An 18,947-nucleotide genomic window follows, 5' to 3' on the forward strand; every position below is an offset into this window, starting at 1 on the left:
TCGTCTTCCGCAGTTTCTGATTGGACCGCGTTCATGTGCATGTTGTGTTCTTGGTTCAATGTTGTGAACTTGAAGCGGTTTGAAACGGAGATCAATCACGCCGCTGATGTTTGCGACTACATAGTTACACAGTACATGAACGGATTGGAATAGATACACAAGGTAAGAATTAAGTTACTAATAAACACTGTCGTATATGTGATAACATATGACTCAGGAGCACAAATCCAGTCATAAGTAGCCTGGGTATTTATTTTTTTTAAGTAGCCCGGGTATGATACATTGAATTGGTCAAAATGATCGATTTTACTTTAATGCCAAAAATCATTAGGATATAACGTAAAGACAATGTTCCATGATAATATTTTGTAAATTTCCTACTGTAAATATATTAACTTTATTTTTGATTAGCATTGCTAAGAATTATTTTGGACAATTTTAAAGGCGATTTTAATATTTTTATTTTATTTTATTGCATCCTCAGATTCTAGATGTTCAAATATTGGTCATTGTATCTAGGCCAAATTTTGTCCTATCCTAACAAATAATCCATACATTAATGTATAGCTTATTTATTCAGCTTTTAGATGGTGTATAAATCTCATTTAAAAACAAAAAAGACCCTTATGTCTGGTTTTGTGGTCCAGATGTGTACTGATGATCCAGAAGAACCAGAGTACCATGTTCTTTGCCCATCACAGTCCTTCAGTATGGTGTATCTCAGAGTACTACGAGCTGATCTCAGGTGTTGATCTCCTCAGGTGAAGGATGAGTCGCTTCCTGAATGTGCTGAGGAGCTGGCTGCTCATGGTGTCTGTGATCGCGGTGGGAAACACAGTGCAGAGCTTCAGAGATCACAGCTTCCTGTCCCAGAAGCTCTACACAGGAACTCCTGATTATGGTCAAGACCTGCGCTTCATCAGCATCACCTTTATTCTTTACTGACTCATTAACTAACACTGTCATCACTTAACAGATAAGCATTACTGTTATTTACTCCGTATACTGTCTATGAACACAAAACATATTTACACTCACATTTTAGCAGATGTTTTTATCCAAAGTGACTTACAAATGAAGACAATGGAGTTTATTTTCTCTCTATATTTAGGCACAAGCACATGTATTAGAATACCGTATGTCTCAACACCATCATTTTTACTGATACATTTGTACATTTGAGTGTAGCAAACATCAATATAAGCAGATAGTTAAAGAATATTATCAGTTGTACACGTTTTGAGCCAGAGTGAAGTCATTTTAGATGTTAAAAGTCCTGATGTGTTCCTCTCTAGTGAACGGTCTTCAGGCGAGAACCTTTGGCATATGGACCCTCCTGTCCTCCATCATCCGCTGTGCCTGTGCCATAGACATTCAGAACAGAACGTGAGGATCCTGTGTGTGTGTGTGTGTGTGTGCGTGTGTATGTGTGTGTGTGTGTGTGTGTGTGTGTATGTGTGTGGACTGAACTCTGCTGGGATGAAGCTGACGTCTCTTTCTCGCCCTCATTCCAGGCTTTATCATATCACCCTGTGGACATTTGTTCTGGCGCTCGGTCACTTCCTGTCCGAAGCGTTTATCTATAAAACCGCTCCTCTGACCATTGGAGTCATGGCACCTCTGATTGTAGCCAGTGAGTGATCTACTCCTATTTCTGTAACGTCTATTAAGTGACGAGTGAACATTAAATTACACTAATTCCACTGCTCAAGAAATATTTCTTATTATTATCAGAGTTAAAAATACGGTGTCATGTTTTGGAAACCATGATGCACTACCATTCAAACTTTTCACAGAAGTGACTGTAAAGACATTTATAACGCTGGAAGAGATTTCTGTTTCTAATAAATGCTGTTCTTTTGAACTTTCTATTCATCTGTGAATCCTGAAAACCAACAAAAATAACTGTGTTCAACATTGATAATAATCAGAAATGTTTCTTGAGCAGTAAATCATCATATTATTCTGATTTCTGAAGATCATGTGACACTGAAGACTAGAGGAATGAATACAGCTGTGCATCACAGAAATACATTAAACTTTAACAGAGATTCATAAAGAAAACAGCTGTTTAAAATTGCAATAATATTTCACAAATAAACTGTATTTTTGATCAAATAAATGCAGCCTTAATGAGCAGAAAAGGCTTCTTTGAAAAATTAAAAGAATCAGTTATTGCAAACTTTTTGAACACCTGCATACACACATAAACAGCACGAGGTGGATTTGATCTGAAACCTTCAAATACATGCTCCACATTTGAGATAAATGTAGGGGAACAAGTCTGTCTCATCAGTGGTGTTGTTGGATTGATCAGCGTTTGTGTTTGTAGGTTTCTCTGTCGTGGGCATGTTAGTTGGCTTCCAGTGTATGTCTGAGCCTCAGGAAGCAGTGGGAGCTCGTCAGAAGAAGAGGAACTGAGGGACGCTTGTGATGGGAACAGTGTTTTCTGATGGCTCACTGGTTTACATGCTTGTCCTCATAGTAAAACATATGAGGCCCAAACTACATGTTCACTGCTTTAGAATCTGTGTAATATTCAACCAATAATTATTTTATATGGATATTTGAAGTTTAATTGTCTGAAAGCAGTCACAGTGTCGGTACTTTTGTGTTGTTTTTAGCTGAGATGCACGAGCCAGATCCACTAAAGCCTGCCATCCAAGGATATCTTCCTTTCTAATTGATATTTTGTTTTAACTTCTTGTTTTGTTGCTAAATTGAAGTGCAGAAATAATATAATTGATTTTTGGGAAGAAAAAAAAATATATATATTCATGCATATATTGATGTTTAGTTTTTTGTGTATTTGCTGCTGTTGTTAAACGATTAAAATCACATCAAAAATAAAGTTTTTGTTTACATAATATACATGTGTACCTTGTATATTAATTATGTATATATATATATATATATATATAAGACGCATACATACACCATATATTTAAAAAAAATATTTATATTTGTATAAATTATCAATTAAAATAACTTAAAAAATATATATATACATACATGCATGTGTGCATATTTATATATACAAGATACATATGCACAGTACACACATGTAAACAAATTTTTTTTTAATAGTGACAGCACTAGTATTTAAATTTTTTAAATATCAATCAATGTTGATTTCTGAGCCTTTGTATTGAAAAGTTTGGGCACTACTGTTTTTGAAGGATGGTGCAGTGATGGAAATAATGAATGTCAAGCCAAAAGTGGTTTTAATAAGTGCTGTTCATGAATGTTTATTTCTGGTCATATCTCTGTTTTGACATGTCTCAGTGGTTTCTCTATAAACACGTGGAATAGTTTAAATCACTCTTTTGCAGTTAAGCCACTAGTTATCACTTTATTACTGAATATCAGATTTAATTTACAACACCAAGAGTTCCTAGATTATATACAAAATGTTTCTATACAAACAATAACAGACAGTACACAGGACTACTTCCACACACTTAGTATTTGCTAAATAAAGGAGAAAAAAAGTAAATTCTATCTTTCAAATTGGAGTCTGCAAAGGAGTGGAAAAACATGTTCAAACTCTCCATTTAACCTCTTAAACTTCACGTAAACACATTTATGAATATTTTAATTTTTCCTGCAAAGTCTGTAATGTTCTAAAGATGCTGTAAAAAACTTGTGTTTGCATTTTCTTCTGTCCATAATTCTGACCTTAAAATCAGGATTAGGCATCAAATAATCACATACACATGAAATGGGCTGAGAATTGAACTAAAAGCTGTAATAATGTGAGACTTCTTCACTTCTTCTTTCCTTCAGCAAAACAGATAGTTTTTGGACTCAGCAGTCCATCATGAGCAAGAGACCATCTCAGATTTCCTTCAGTGTCATCAATCACACATAACACTACACACTACAACACACAGAAACCATCACAGATGCTCACAAAATAAGTGTTCTGCACCGTGGTGTTAGTATTGCATTAAATAAGATGAGAGTATCATCACACATCTCCATTTAACACAAGGCGATCACACATTTAAAGCATCATGTATTGCGTTGATGGTTTCAGTGCAGGACTCTGGTCCAGCTCACCTGAACACAGATCTCCTGAATCAGATCTAGAGTTGTTTACTAAATTATATTAGATTAGTACGTGTACTGCTAAAAACATTTAGTTTAGGTCAGCTCTAACAAACCATCGTGCAATCATCATGATACACATAAGGTGTGAAAAATTCACATTACAACATGCAACACAAGCAGTTCATGGGAATTTTTCATAAATCCATATTTGTGTGAATTGAATGCAATGGCCTGCAATATTTTGTGCTTTTGTTTCATGAATGATTCCCACTGAAGGTTATGATGTGGGAGCTCGGCAATGAGCATTAACTATTGTTCGTTTAAATACTGAAGGAACAACAGCAGGATAAAGTTAGAAAACATACTTTCGGTTGTGCTTGAATATGTACAAACCCGATTCCAAAAAAGTTGGGACACTGTACAAATTGTGAGTTAAAAAAGGAATGGAATAATTTACAAATCTCATAAACTTATATTTTATTCACAATATAGATAACATCAAATGTTGAAAGTGCGACATTTTGAAATGTCATGCCAAAAATTGGCTCATTTTAGATTTAATGAGAGCTACACATTCCAAAAAAGTTGGGACAGGTAGCAATAAGAGGCCGGAAAAGTTAAATGCACATATAAGGAACAGCTGGAGGACCAATTTGCAACTTGTTAAGTCAACTGGGAACATGATTGGGTATAAAAAGAGCCTCTCAGAGTGACAGTGTCTCAGAAGTCAAGATGGGCAGAGGATCACCAGTTCCCCCAATGCTGCGGCGAAAAATAGTGGAGCAATATCAGAAAGGAGTTACTCAGAGAAAACTTTTAAAGAGTTTGAAGTGATCATCATCTACAGTGCATAATATCATCCAAAGATTCAGAGAATCTGGAACAATCTCTGTGTGTAAGGGTCAAGGCCAGAAAACCATATTGGATGCCCATGATCTTCTGCTCTTAGACGCACTGCATCACTTACAGGAATGATACTGTAATGGAAATCACAACATGGGCTCAGGAATACTTCCAGAAAACACTGTCGGTGAACACAATCCACTGTGCCATTCTCCGGTGCCGGCTAAAACTCTATAGGTCAAAAAAGAAGCCATATCTAAACATGATCCAGAAGCACAGGTGTTTTCTCTGGGCCAAGGCTCATTTAAAACTGTTCTGTGGTCAGACGAATCAAAATTTGAAGTTCTTTTATGAAAACTTGGATGCCATGTCATCCAGACTAAAGAGGACAAAGTTGTTATCAGCGCTCAGTTCAGAAGCCTGCATCTCTGATGGTATGGGGTTGCATGAGTGTGTGTGGCATGGGCAGCTTACACATCTGGAAAGGTGAGCACCATCAATGCTGAAAGGTATATCCAAGTTCTAGAACAACATATGCTCCCATACAGACGTCGTCTCTTTCAGGGAAGATCTTGCATTTTCCAACATGACAATACCAGACCACATACTACATCAATTACAACATCATGGCTGTGTAGAAGAAGGTTCCTGGTACTGAAATGACCAGCCTGCAGTCAAGATCTTTCACCCATAGAAAACATTTGGCACATCAGAAAGAGGAAGATGTGACAAAGAAAACCTGAGACAGTTGAGCAACTAGAAGCCTGTATTCGACATGCATGGGACAACATTCCTATTCCTAAACTTGAGCAACTTGTGTCCTCAGTCCCCAGACGTTTGCAGACTGTTATAAAGAGAAGAGGGGATGCCACACAGTGGGAAACATGGCCTCGTCCCAACTTTTCTGAGATGTGTTGATCCCATGAAGTTTAAAATCAACTTATTTCCCTTATAATGAAAATTTTTCTCAGTTTAAACATTTGATATGTCATCTATGTCGTATTCTGAATAACATATTGAAATTTGAAACTTCCACATCATTGAATTCTGTTTTTATTCACAATTTGTATAGTGTCCCAACTTTTTTGGAATCAGGTTTGTAAAGTGAGCTGTTATTGTTCAGATCTGGTCTGTGTAAAGATGGTTCACATGGAGTTGTGATGCTCTTTGAGAGTGTGATTCCAGTGGTTTCCACCTTTACATCTTCATCTCTTTTAATGATTTTCCATCTTGAGGATGTACGGATGAGTCCTGAACACAAGAAACAAACAAGAGAAATCAAGCATCCGTTCACATTCACTAGTGTTCCTCAGAAAGGGACTATAATAATTTAGACATTAACATAAACAAAATGCACTTAATGCAGAGAGAAACTGACTGTAGAAATCTACAACTGTACAAAGAAACCAAAAAACATAACAGATATAAATAGTAAAGTCAAATGTATTTGTAAAGTGACTTTTTTTTTTTTTTTTTTTTAACCAGCTCATAATATCTTAAAATTGTCATGCCTTATAGTCAAAGTTATCATTTTAGACCTGGCCAATGATATAGTCTATATTTTGAGATTTGATATACTGTGTGTATATGAACTCAATGTGCAACCACATTTTGTGCAGATTTTTGAGTAGAGAGTATATCTTGTTATGCAACTCTACTGTACTGTACTCATGTGAATACAGTTCCTATCTGTTTAGAATAATTTCTATTACATGCTTATTCACAGTCACACATCTCTAGGATGATCAAGATTGGCAGAAACTTCACTGGACTGAAGGACAACTACAGTAACTGGGCGACTGAAAGGTTTACACAAATGCTCATGGGATATTCTGGATATTTGTCACCAGCCTTGAGCTCTTACCACTAGATGGCATCATTGTTTTTTTTTTGTTTTTTTTTGTTGTTGTTTTTTTATATCCAATCTGATCATCTATTTGCACTCATATGTTCTTCTGTTGTCCTTCTATTTTGTTCTTGAATTTCTACCTGTTTCCTGTATTTGACACTCTATTCCAGACCTCAGTGATCTGTGGGTCACCTTTAAAGAAACTGGCTAGGTTTAGCCGGACAGAATAATTTAACTGTGTGTTATTCTTTATCACAACATGAGTCATTTCCAACCATAGAAAAGAACAACAAATCCTGCTATAAATCATTGCTTAAATGACTGCTAACTGAAAATTCACTTTAAACTCATATCACAGACTTTTAACAGCCTGCTATTTTTCACTCATATTTTATCTTTCACAAACAACCAATGTTCAGTGATGCTCATAGGGGACTGTACACTCTCACTTAGAACAAACATGACTGTTATGTTAATCTAATTACTTTTGAACACTCAGATGAGCATCACAGCATCAGATGTTTCAGACCAACTAACATTTCATTCTCCCAATAGAAGAAAACCAGCATATCCTCATCTTATGTTCACCTGTCATTTTGACCCAGAGAACAGACAGATGGTCACTCTAAGGCAGCGTGATCCAGGCCTGGTGAGGAGAGCATACTTACAGCGATCACCTCTGTCTGAGGTTGACTGTTGGCCTTCTGTCGCCGCAGGTCAGATTGTATAAGAGCTGTGAGGCAGAGAGACACAACCTGATAGTCTGAAGTTAAGAGCAACATACTTTTAATGTGTTTGTTACATGCTTTAATTCAAGTTTTACACTTCATAAATTCATGCATTTCCTGGAACTCGAACCCATGACCTTGGTGTTGCAAGCTCTACTGTCTGAGCTTTCATGGTACGTTTATATTAATATATAAAACCCTGCGTGTGTGTGTATGTGCCACTGTGACACAATATGCTGAAGTTATGCTCTATCCATGAGTGGAGCGGTTAACTAGTGGTCACATGATGAGTGTCGTGTAATGAGCTTCTACCTGTCAGGATGGAGCCGATGAAGAGGAACACACAGAGGAAGATGTTTCCGGCCAGTGTGCTGAAGTGATCGATGATTTTGCCTTGAATGATGGTGAATGCAATTCCAAACATCTGCATACAACAGAAAGATCCTGAGCATGTATGTCATGTACCATAAACATGCTGTTATCTTTATACACCTCCATATCTTCTTAAGCGCTACTGAAATTATGTTCAACCAACAAACTATACGCAGTTGGAGAAACATAATCGTTTATAGTATAAACATTTTTAAGTATCACTTTAGATTAGGGAACAAATTTTCACTATTCAGTGTTAAGAGTTTTCCCTCAATCTTAGGGTGGCAATATGCGCCGTTCATTCAGGACACGTCCCGGCCAGGATTTTAATATTACCTAAAATATCCTGGTTTTGGCTGTTTGCACTGTGCAGGTCGATCGTTGTTTGACATTCATGAGAGCTTTTGAAATCGCTCTCATGTGTTTGTTCGTTTGTTTGAATTGAAGCTTCACTACGAACTTTAGTGTCTTTTTTCGGTGTGCAGTGATGCTTCAAATCAAATGAACGAACAAACACGTGCGCATGCATTGCTTTGATCGTTCCCTGTAGATCTCACCTTATCATGCGCATGCCACACCATTGGTCGATTATATACAATACCTGCATGTTATTGGTCAAACTGCTTTGAATGTTTTAGGCATTATTAAGATCCTGGCCGGGACGTGTCCCATATGAACAGCGCATATGGCCACCCTATTAAAACTGCTAATAATTGCTTTTTTATAGAAAGTAAGGAAATTGTTGTAGTAGTTATTTTTAGGTATGGGATTTCAAATGTATTAAATTGTGGCACTGGAGTCAACTTATCTACTTTACTTCAAATTAACAGCTAGTATAGCACATGTTAAATATAACTAATTTAGCATGTCATCTATATATAACAAATAAGTGAAAATATTAAATATTAAGTTGATGTACTGATCAAAAACATATTATGTCAACAGATGTTTTAATTAATTCAATACGTTAGAATTTTAAACTGGCAACCATGCATTTATTTACTGTAGGTCGTGGAAACAGGTCCTCTTAATGTCTTTTTAGATTTGATTCATCCTCATATCTTAAAGTGAAGTGACATTCAGCCAAGTATGGTGACCCATACTCAGAATTTGTGCTCTGCATTTAACCCATCCGAAATGCACACACACAGAGTAGTGAACACACACACACACACACACACACACTGTGAGCACACACCCGGAGCAGTGGGCAGCCATTTATGCTGTGGCGCCCGGGGAGCAGTTGGGGGTTCGATGCCTTGCTCAAGGGCACCTTAAGTCGTGGTATTGAAGGTAGAGAGAGAACTGTACATGCACTCCCCCCACCCACAATTCCGTCCAGCCCGAGACTAGAACTCACAACCCTTCGATTGGGAGTCCAACCCTCTAACCATTAGGCCACGACTTAAAGTGCAGAGAAGTTGCATGACCTGCGCTGAGCAGTTGAGCAGTCCTGAAGATGTTCCCTCTGACTCTGGGTATGTGAGCTCCACTGCAAACTCAAAGCCCAGCGGCAGATAACCCGTCATGAAGAACCTGCGGTCAAAGACGGAACAGACTGAAGAATCAGCCGGTCCAAAATACTGCACTGTATGCATCTATACTGGAAACAGTTCAACAGTCAGCCATTTGCATGCATAAACATAAAAATACACATCTAGTTCACTCATGAAACTCTAGATGTTGCAAGCTAACAGGTATTTTACATGCAATCTGCTATATACTATAATAATCACACTGTACACTAAATAACACAAACTGCTTGGCCTCTGCTGATTCTCAATGTTTAAATAGTCAAGTTCAGTGTTAGCTGTATGCTGAACCTATAGGGCACTAGAGATCCTCTGAAACCCTCCACCTCCACAAGCACCACCTGTCTAGATCTGGAATGGGATTTATGTATACTGTATTTTTCGGACTGTAAGTCGCACCTGAGTATAAGTCGCATCAGTCCAAAAATACATCATGATGAGGAAAAAAACATATATAAGTCGCACTGGACTATAAGTGGCATTTATTTAGAACCAAGAGAAAACATTACCGTCTACAGCCGCGAGAGGGCGCTCTGTCTTCAGTGTAGACTACAGGAGAACTGAGCAGCATAGAGTGCCCTCTAGTGGCTGTAGTCGGTAATGTTTTCTATTGGTTAATTTCTCTTAGTTCATTTCTCTTGGTTCACGTCAAATTCATTTTAATAAATAAGTCGCACCTGACTAAGTCGCAGGACCAGCCAAACTATCAAAAAAAGGTGCAACTTATAGTCCGGAAAATACAGTACATATCCATGCAGCAGCAGCATACCTTACATGCTAACAGCAGCATGTCTGTGAATCACCAATGTCATATCAGTTAACATAGTGAAACTATTCCAAAAGTTGTAATGATTGAACTACAATTAGATGTTGATCCACAAAATTTCTTTGTGGTCAGTCTGTGTAGAAATCATGAGCTATAGATTTGGCTGGCAAGCATAGTTCAGTTAGTTGATGCTGTAACTACCACACTGGGGGCAAAAGTATCTTTCAGAAATTATAATATTTCATTATTAGATGTTTGGTCTCTAAGCATGAAATGGACTTTGATGTGAAATTCTATACTTGGCACATGTTCACATGTGCACTTTGGTCAGAGTGGAAGAAATATGATGTAATCAAATACTGTGAAAAAGCTGAGAAAAGTTTAACTTTTCTCTAAACAAACACAAACTCTTTTCCTTCCAGAATGTTGCACGTTGGTAACACATTATTTTAATGTGACACAGTTACACTTGTTACATGTACTTGCTATAGTGAAAACTGTAAAAACCCTAACTTTATAGTAAACGCATGATGTATATTCATAATGTAGCATGGTCACACAGGAGGGAGATATTTATAAAGCTGTTGATAAAATGCTAATTTGATTGTTTATACATCTCAGCTGTAATTGTTGTCCCTTTGTATGCATTGCCCTTGTCGAGTGTTGTGGACCCTGTTTCTTCTCGCGAGAGTTCCATTGCAACGTGCCAGGGGATCCCCAAATGTCATCTGAATCCGCTGTGTGCCTTAAATGTCACAACACTTATGTGTCCACTGCAGGTTTTTTGTCACTGTCTGCATCTTACCCGAGCGCTCCTGATGTGAGGAACACAACCCACAGATGACCCAAGTTCAGGGTGAAAGCATAGATCACCATCCCCACAAACGACAGCAGATACACTGAGAGCGTTGTCTGCCTGGCAAGACAAATATTAGTAAGTTAACCTTCCAAAATATATGTAATTCACTCTAATGGTAATAGTGTAATTCACAGAACATGTTTACTTGATGGTTTAATTTTTAAACATCTTCGTACATTCAATGGGACAAGGTACAGAAGTGCAGAAATAAAAGCATGTGTCAAGTAATCAATCAATCATTTAGGTTTGGTATGCCTAAATCTTTTTCTTTTTGCATTTGGCATTTTCTCAAAAGATGTATGTTTCTTCACTCAGATTGTGTCAGCACTATAAGTATATAAAAATATATGTACATAAAATCAGTTATGTTCTGTTTTGGTTGCTGTTCCTATGTCTAGTCCCTGTCTGTCCCCCCTTGGTTTCTATTGTTTCTCATCAGTTGAATGATTATTGTTACGTCCTCTGGGCTTAATTGTTTATTATCTGTCTTTGTTGTGGTGATATTTGTTGTGCAGTTTCCCTCCTTTCTCTCTTTATCTCTTTTCCTCTACGCAGTGTTAATTGGATGCAGCTGCAGGTGATTATTGGAGGATGGAGCATGCTTAAAAGCTGAGGAGGATGGCACTGAAGGAGTGTGCGTCGGTCATGCGACATGTGGGTTGTCGGTTGATGTGGTTGGTTCGGCGTTGTGTGCTCGCTGTGTATGCGCGTTGCAGAGCTCCAAGGTATTGGCCGCTGCCGTTCTGCCCGCCGTCTCCTGCCCCAGACATTCATTGCACTGGTTGTCCTGATGGTAGCTGTTAAGTGGTTGCCGTGAGAGTTCTTTGTTCTTATGTTTGCTTTAATGTAATCTTTTATTTGTTTTGGAAGCCGTAGGGAGGAGGTTACCATTTGTTTTATGATCCCTTGTTTTCTCCTGTTTTTGGACAGCTAGGGAGTAAAGGGGAGACTGATGTATTTTGTTTTGGGTTTTGGTTTTGTTAGGTAAGTTAATGTTTAATCATGTCTTAGTTCCTCTTTTGTTTGTTATTTTGGCTATAACCCCTACTGAAGATTCACGCTTCCTGTTATGTTACTTTGTGAATTAAAAACTTTCTCTCTTAAGTATACTCTCGCTCCGTTGTGTTTGTGTCAGCTGGGACAGGAGAGGGGCGGGCCTAGTCTAAATTCTTTATTTTAACTTTGTCTGGAATCCCCGACCCTAGACTGGGCGGAGGACGTGACAATTGGGGGCTCGTCCAGCCGTTTTGATAATTGGTACTTCGTCCGGTTATTATAACATTTGGTGTTTGTTTGGCCGTTCGCTCGTCTTTTTGTAATAATTTGTATGGCCGTGACACCACAGCAATTGAGGGCTTGTTGTTCATGGTGATTTGTTATGGTTGTTTGTTTGAATCGTTTTCTGTCGTCAAAGCCTTTTTGCTTGGCTGTTTTGATCTTTTGATAGGGGAGGAAGTTCATAGGGTTTAGGATGGATATCGATTTAGTTAAGTTCACCCTTTCGCCCACATTAGGAGATATTAAACGGGGTAGGAAGGTAGACCTGATACAGCTAGCAGATTTCTTTAATATAACTGTTTCTAAAGAGGGAAGGAAGCAGGTTGTTAAGGAGGAGTTGTACGCTAGGTTAGTAGAGAATGGTATTTTGCCTGAACGTTCCATAGCTGGAGGTCCGGAGGCAGAGACTGGTGGAGAGGTATTTGATGATGTATATTCGGGGAATTATACTGTTCGCTTAAGAGATCTTGAGTTAAAGATACCGGAATATGAAACGTAACTGCTTCAACTGAAAGAGTTGGAGATAACAGCTGATCGAGATGTTAAGCTGCGTAAATTGGACCTGGAAGCTCAGATGTGTAAGAGACCAGTTCCGTCACCACGCTCCAGGCTGCTGGCTTCCGGTAGCTCTGAGATGGATCAACCCGACTTTGACATTAGTAGGTATGTCAAACTCGTTCCGCCATTCCGTGAGACTGAGGTTGATTTGTACTTCGTGGCCTTCGAACGTGTTGCGGCTAACTTGAAATGGCCTAGAGAGATGTGGGCATTATTATTGCAGTGTAATCTCGTTGGCAAAGCGCAAGAGGTTTTTGCAGCCCTGCCAATTGAAGATTCACTGAATTATGATGTTGTGAAAGTGGCTGTATTGCGTGCTTACGAGTTAGTACTGGAGGCGTATCGACAGAGATTCAGGGCATGTTCAAAAGCAGCCAGGCAAACCTTTGTGGAGTTTGCGTGTGAGAAGAGTGTTATTCGAGAAATGGTGTGCTTCTACTAAGATTATGACTCTTGAGGGTTTGCAAGAGTTAATCTTACTCGAAGATTTTGAGAGCTGTCTGCCCGAAAGTATTGTGGTACATTTGAACAAGCAGAGAGTATTTAAAATTGCTGATGCAGCAATACATGCAGATGAATTCGTGCTCACTCATAAGAAAAGTAATTTTGTTAGGGCTGACGATGAAGCAAATACAGTAAAACATCCTGACAAAAAAAGAGCTTGTTTTTATTGCCTTGATCCTAGCCATCTTATCACAAATTGTAAAGCCTGGCAGCAAAAAGCTAGCAAGTCTAAAGGGGTAGCATTTATTTCTTGTGTCTGGAGAGCCACCGCATTCTAGCCCTAATGTGTTTTGAATCCTTTTTGCAAACTTGTTTAGTTTCGCTTTCGGATGATTCTGAGGCAAAGCCTATAGTCATGCTGCGAGATACAGGGTCCGCACAGTCACTGATATTGGAGAGTGCACTGCCGTTTTCGAGTGCGTCATATACAGGCGATGATGTACTCATTCGAGGTAGTGAGATGGGCTGTACTCCTGTGCCCTTGCATGTAGTCCATTTAAAATCTGACCTCATTTCGGGTCCTGTTAACATTGGTGTGCAGCCACAGTTACCTGTGGAGGGCGTGAGTATGATCTTGGGTAATTATTTGGCTGGTAATTATTTGAAGTTTTTCCATTCCCGATTGTGTCAGCGAAGCCTAATGTTAGGGAGCAGGTAGCTGCTCTGTCACAATTCTCCACTGTTTTCTCGGCATGTGCTGTAACACGTGCACAAAAGAAATTTGAAGATGTAGTGGATCTGTCAAGTTCCTTTTTAGCTGCAATGCCTGAGGCCGCAGAATGTAAATTGCTTGTTAAACCCCAACCATTACCGTGTGATGAGAATTCCAGCGCAAACGAAACCTCCTTAAAAGTGGGAAGAGAACAGTTAATCGCTGCGCAAAAATCTGATTCAACTCTGCTTAAATGCATCAGTGCGGCTGTTGATAGAACTCGAGCGTCAGATGCTTTGGTGGGTTACTTTTGGGATGAAGATGTGTTGATGCGCTGGTGGAAGCCGTCAACCCCAAGAAGTGATCGTGTATATCAGATTGTTCTTCCTACTGATTATCGTTTGCAAATTATGAAGCTAGCTCATGAACATATTTGTTCAGGTCACCTTGGTGTTACAAAAACGTATGACCGCATCGCTAGATATTTTTTCTGGCCAAGTTTGAAGTCTTCCGTGTCTGCGTTTGTTCGGTCTTGTCATATTTTGTCAACTTGTGGGCAAAACTAATCAAGTGATTCCGCATGCGCCACTCAAACCTATTCCTGTCATAGGGGAGCCGTTTGAGAGACTTATTTTGGATTGTTTTGGCCCCTTGCCAAAAGCTAAGTCGGGCCATCAGTACGTTCTTACTATAATGTGCGCAGCCACTCGCTACCCCGAGGCTGTGCCATTGTGCTCTATAAAAGCGAAAGTGGTGGTTAAGGAGCTGGTAAAGTTTTGCTCTCTGTTCGGGTTACCTAGAGTAATTCAGACCGACCAGGGAACAAATTTCACTTCACGTTTGTTTGAACAGCTGGTAGATTAATTACAAGTGGAACACCAGATGTCGAGTGCGTATCACCCTTATTCGCAAGGTGCATCAGACGCTAAAATCAATGTTGCGCACTTATTGCGTTGAAACGAATAAAGAGTGGGTGGATGGACTACCTTTGTTAATGTTTGCAATAAGGAGTACCAAACAAGAATCCTTAGGATTTAGTCTGGCTGAACTCGTGTTTGGACACACTGTTCGTGGACCCTTGAAATTGTTAAGTGAACAGTTTCTTGCTAAAGATCTTCCTCCTGTACCCATCCTTGAATATGTGAGTACGTTTCGTGAACAACTTCATGGTGTTTGGGAAGTTGCTAAACAGCATCTTGCTGAGAGTCAAATTAAGATGAAGTGTAGACACGATAGAACAAGTGTTGTTCGTGACTTTCAGGCAGGTGACTCTGTGCTTGCCCTTCTGCCTGTGCCTAATTCTCCTATGCATGCTCGTTTTGCCGGTCCATATAAAATCGAGAAAAAACTGAGCGATACTAACTACGCAGTTTTAACTCCAGATCGACGACGCAACAGTAGAGTTTGCCATGTGAATATGTTAAAAGCATATGTTGCCAGAGATGTGCCTGAAGTCAACCCTTCTGCTGAAATTGTGACTACTACGAATGTTGTTGAACCATCTCTCATTGGTGCACTAGAGACAGGTGAGGTCACTGGCAAGGATGTTCAAGTATCTTGTGGGAGGTTTTCGAATTCTTCTATCGTAGCCACCTTGCCATCCCACCTTTCGTATTTGTCTGAGAATCAGCGTGATGTAATTGAACTGATTCAGAAGCATTCTATACTGTTTGGTGATGTTCCTTCGCAGACAAATGTGTTAATGCATGATATTGAAGTGGGTCAGAGTACGCCGATCAAACAACACCCATATCGAGTTAATCCACATAAACGTCAAGCAATGAAAGATGAAGTCAAGTATCTAGTGAGTAACGGTTTTGCTGTACCCAGTCAGAGTCCATGGAGCTCGCCCTGTCTACTTGTGCAAAAGTCTGATGGCTCGTTTCGATTCTGCACGGATTTTCGCAGAATAAATGATGTTACTAAGGCTGATTCTTTTCCTCTCCCTAGGATGGAGGACTGTGTTGATCGTGTGGGTTCATCAAGCTATGTCACTAAACTCGACCTTTTAAAAGGTTATTGGCAGGTGCCATTAACAGCACGCGCTTCTGAAATTTCTGCGTTTGTTACACCTGACACATTCATGCAGTACACGGTCATGGCTTTCGGGATGCGCAATGCACCTGCCTCATTCCAAAGGTTGATGCATCTTGTGTTGTCAGATGTGCAAAATTGCGAAGTCTATTTAGACGGCGTGGTAATATATAGTCTGACATGGGAAGATCATTTAAGCACCCTTGGTTCAGTTATGGAGCGATTGGCTAAAGCATCTTTGACACTTAACCTCAGTAAATGTGAATTTGCTAAGGCCGTAGTGACTTACCTTGGTAAATTGGTCGGACAAGGTCAGGTTAAACCGGTTCAGGCTAAGTTTGAAGCCATTGTGAAATTCCCTTCACCTATTAATAAACGCGATTTGCAGCGTTTCTTGGGAATGACTGGGTACTACCAAGGTTTCTGTCGGAATTTTGCCTCGGTAGTTGCAACTCTTACTGACTTGCTGAGCACGGAACGTAAATTTGTGTGGAATGAAACTTGTGAAACCGCTTTTTGCTCTGCTAAGGATCTGTTATGCAATGCTCCAGTTCTCCAGGCTCCGGATTTTGCTGTTTCTTTTAGTCTGCAGGTGGATGCGAGTGCTAATGGTGCTCGCGCGGTGCTGATACAAGCTGATGATGCTGGGATCGAACATCCAGTGAGCTATTTCTCAAAGAAGTTCAACAGGTGTCAAAGGAATTATCGCAACATAGAGAAAGAGGCTCTAGCTCTATTGTTGGCTATTCAGCATTTTGAAGTGTACCTAAGCTCCGGTGATCACATAGTGGTGTACACAGACCACAACCCTCTGATATTTTTAGCTCGTATGTCTAACACTAACCAACGCCTCATGAGATGGGCACTCTTTTTGCAAGAGTTTAATTAAGACATCCGTTATAAGAAAGGTACAGAGAATATTGTAGCTGATGCATTGTCCCGGGTTTATACAGACGATAGTTAGATGGCCTGTTGAAAACTGCATGGCTTGCTACCTTTGTCTTTACTACAAATCGGGTTTTGTAATTAAGGGTGGGGGTGTTACGTCCTCTGGACTTAATTGTTTATTATCTGTCTTTGTTGTGGTGATTATTTGTTGTGCAGTTTCCCTCCTTTCTCTCTTTATCTCTTTTCCTCTACGCAGTGTTAATTGGATGCAGCTGCAGGTGATTATGTGGAGGATGGAGCATGCTTAAAAGCTGAGGAGGATGGCACTGAAGGAGTGCGCGTCGGTCATTCGACATGTGGGTTGTCGGTTGACGTGGTTGGTTCGGCGTTGTGTGCTCGCTGTGTATGCGCGTTGCAGAGCTCCACGGTATTGGCCGCTGCCGTTCTGCCCGCCGTCTCCTGCCCCAGACATTCATCGCACTGGTTGTCCTGATGGTAGCTGTTAAGTGGTTGCCGTGAGAGTTCTTTGTTCTTATGTTTGCTTTAATGTAATCTTTTGTTTGTTTTGGAAGCCGTAGGGAGGAGGTTGCCATTTGTTTTATGATCCCTTGTTTTTCCTGTTTTTGGAGGGCTAGGGAGTAAAGGGGAGACTGATGTATTTTGTTTTGGGTTTTGGTTTTGTTAGGTAAGTTAATGTTTAATCATGTCTTAGTTAGTTCCTCTTTTGTTTGTTATTTTGGCTATAACCCCTCCTGAAGATTCACGCTTCCTGTTATGTTACTTTGTGAATTAAAAACTTTCTCTCTTAGGTATACTCTCGCTCCGTTGTGTTTGTGTCAGCTGGGACAGGAGAGGGGCGGGCCTAGTCTAAATTCTTTATTTTAACTTTGTCCGGAATCCCCGACCCTAGACTGGGGGGAGGACGTGACATTTATGTTCACCTGTGTCTTATTAAGCTCCCTGTTTTCCTGTGTATTTACCTGCCTTCAGTTACCTTGGTTCCTTGTTTGGAATTGTCTTTGCATGTTGTGTGTAAAGCTGTTAAGTTTGTTGTCTCTCACCATTTGTGGGTTTTCTTTATTTGTTGTATTGTGTTAAATAAGTTTTAGGTTTTAACTAGATCCACATCAACTTATCTTTGCCTGAATGCACCTTGACAAACTACTACACCAAGAAATACAATGGACCTAGCATCTATCCATCTCTTCCGTCTCACACAGGATGACCGTTTGTTGACTTTACCTGAGCAAAGGGTATTACTCATCCATGGAGGGGGGCTCCCTCAAGTACAACAAGCAAAGTTAGTTTACCATTAATAAGCAGGACTGATTGGGCAGACAAGCTCTTGAAACTTCAGGCATCTGAGCGCAAGATAGACAGATAGATAGCAAGTTTATTGCATTTTGTATGCATGCTTGTTACATGTTTTTAGTTTGTTTGAACTTTTAAATTGTACTTCCTGTTTTTGTAGTTCATTCATAGCCCTTTTGTTTCATTGGTCCCCTTGATTGCAATGCCAGGTTTGTCTAGTTTCCTTGTTAGCTTCAGTGTTGTGGGTAACGCGTTACAAAGTAACGCGTTAGAGTACTCTAATTACTTTTTTCCTGAAATTTGTAACTTAACGCGTTAGTTTCGTGCGTAAGTAATCAGTAACTTCGTTATTTTTTTTTAAAAAGTAATCCGTTATTTTAAGGAAAGGAAAATCCCGACTGCAGCCTGCTTTTTGTCAGACAGTAGTCCTAGGTCTACTGTGCCACCTGCGGATGTATCAGCGGAGCCGAAGCTCTGTGATCGTAAAGTCAATGGCTGTGATGCGTCTGTGCCCTGCACCTGACCCTGTGTGTGTGTGTTTTTTTTTTTTTTTTTTTTTCGAACTCCCGGCAAGATAGCAGAGAGGACAGCGTTTGGTTTATGGAAGTACGCACATTATTTTCAATTTGTCAACGAAAAAGAAAAGAACATAACGGTAAAATGCACACTCTGCTTTGGTGAAAAGCTTCTGTCGACCGCCAAAAATTCTACCTCAAATTT

General features: G+C 39.7%; 2 protein-coding genes across 2 annotated transcripts in view; one reads left to right on the forward strand and one right to left on the reverse strand.

The window, feature by feature from the left end:
• The first annotated feature begins 10 nt into the window (after positions 1-10).
• Positions 11-2,812, forward strand: erg28 (ergosterol biosynthesis 28 homolog). Its single transcript, XM_026285248.1, has 5 exons — positions 11-162; positions 762-901; positions 1,296-1,386; positions 1,515-1,633; positions 2,333-2,812. The coding sequence occupies exons 2-5, from the start codon at positions 769-771 to the stop codon at positions 2,419-2,421; spliced, it is 432 nt and encodes a 143-aa protein (XP_026141033.1). The 5' UTR covers positions 11-162; positions 762-768; the 3' UTR covers positions 2,422-2,812.
• Positions 2,813-5,707: 2,895 nt separating this feature from the next.
• Positions 5,708-18,947, reverse strand: part of LOC113116942 (FLVCR heme transporter 2) — a 40,501-nt gene continuing 27,261 nt past the window's right edge. The window contains exons 6-10 of the mRNA XM_026285249.1: positions 10,949-11,059; positions 9,276-9,381; positions 7,786-7,897; positions 7,414-7,478; positions 5,708-6,147 (exon numbers count right to left, since the gene is read on the reverse strand). Of these exons, the coding sequence (XP_026141034.1) occupies positions 6,094-6,147; positions 7,414-7,478; positions 7,786-7,897; positions 9,276-9,381; positions 10,949-11,059 (448 nt within the window). The 3' untranslated portion in view covers positions 5,708-6,093. The remainder of the gene's footprint in view (positions 6,148-7,413; positions 7,479-7,785; positions 7,898-9,275; positions 9,382-10,948; positions 11,060-18,947) is intronic.

The sequence above is a fragment of the Carassius auratus genome, chromosome 17 (assembly GCF_003368295.1).
Source record: "Carassius auratus strain Wakin chromosome 17, ASM336829v1, whole genome shotgun sequence".
NCBI lineage: Eukaryota > Metazoa > Chordata > Actinopteri > Cypriniformes > Cyprinidae > Carassius > Carassius auratus.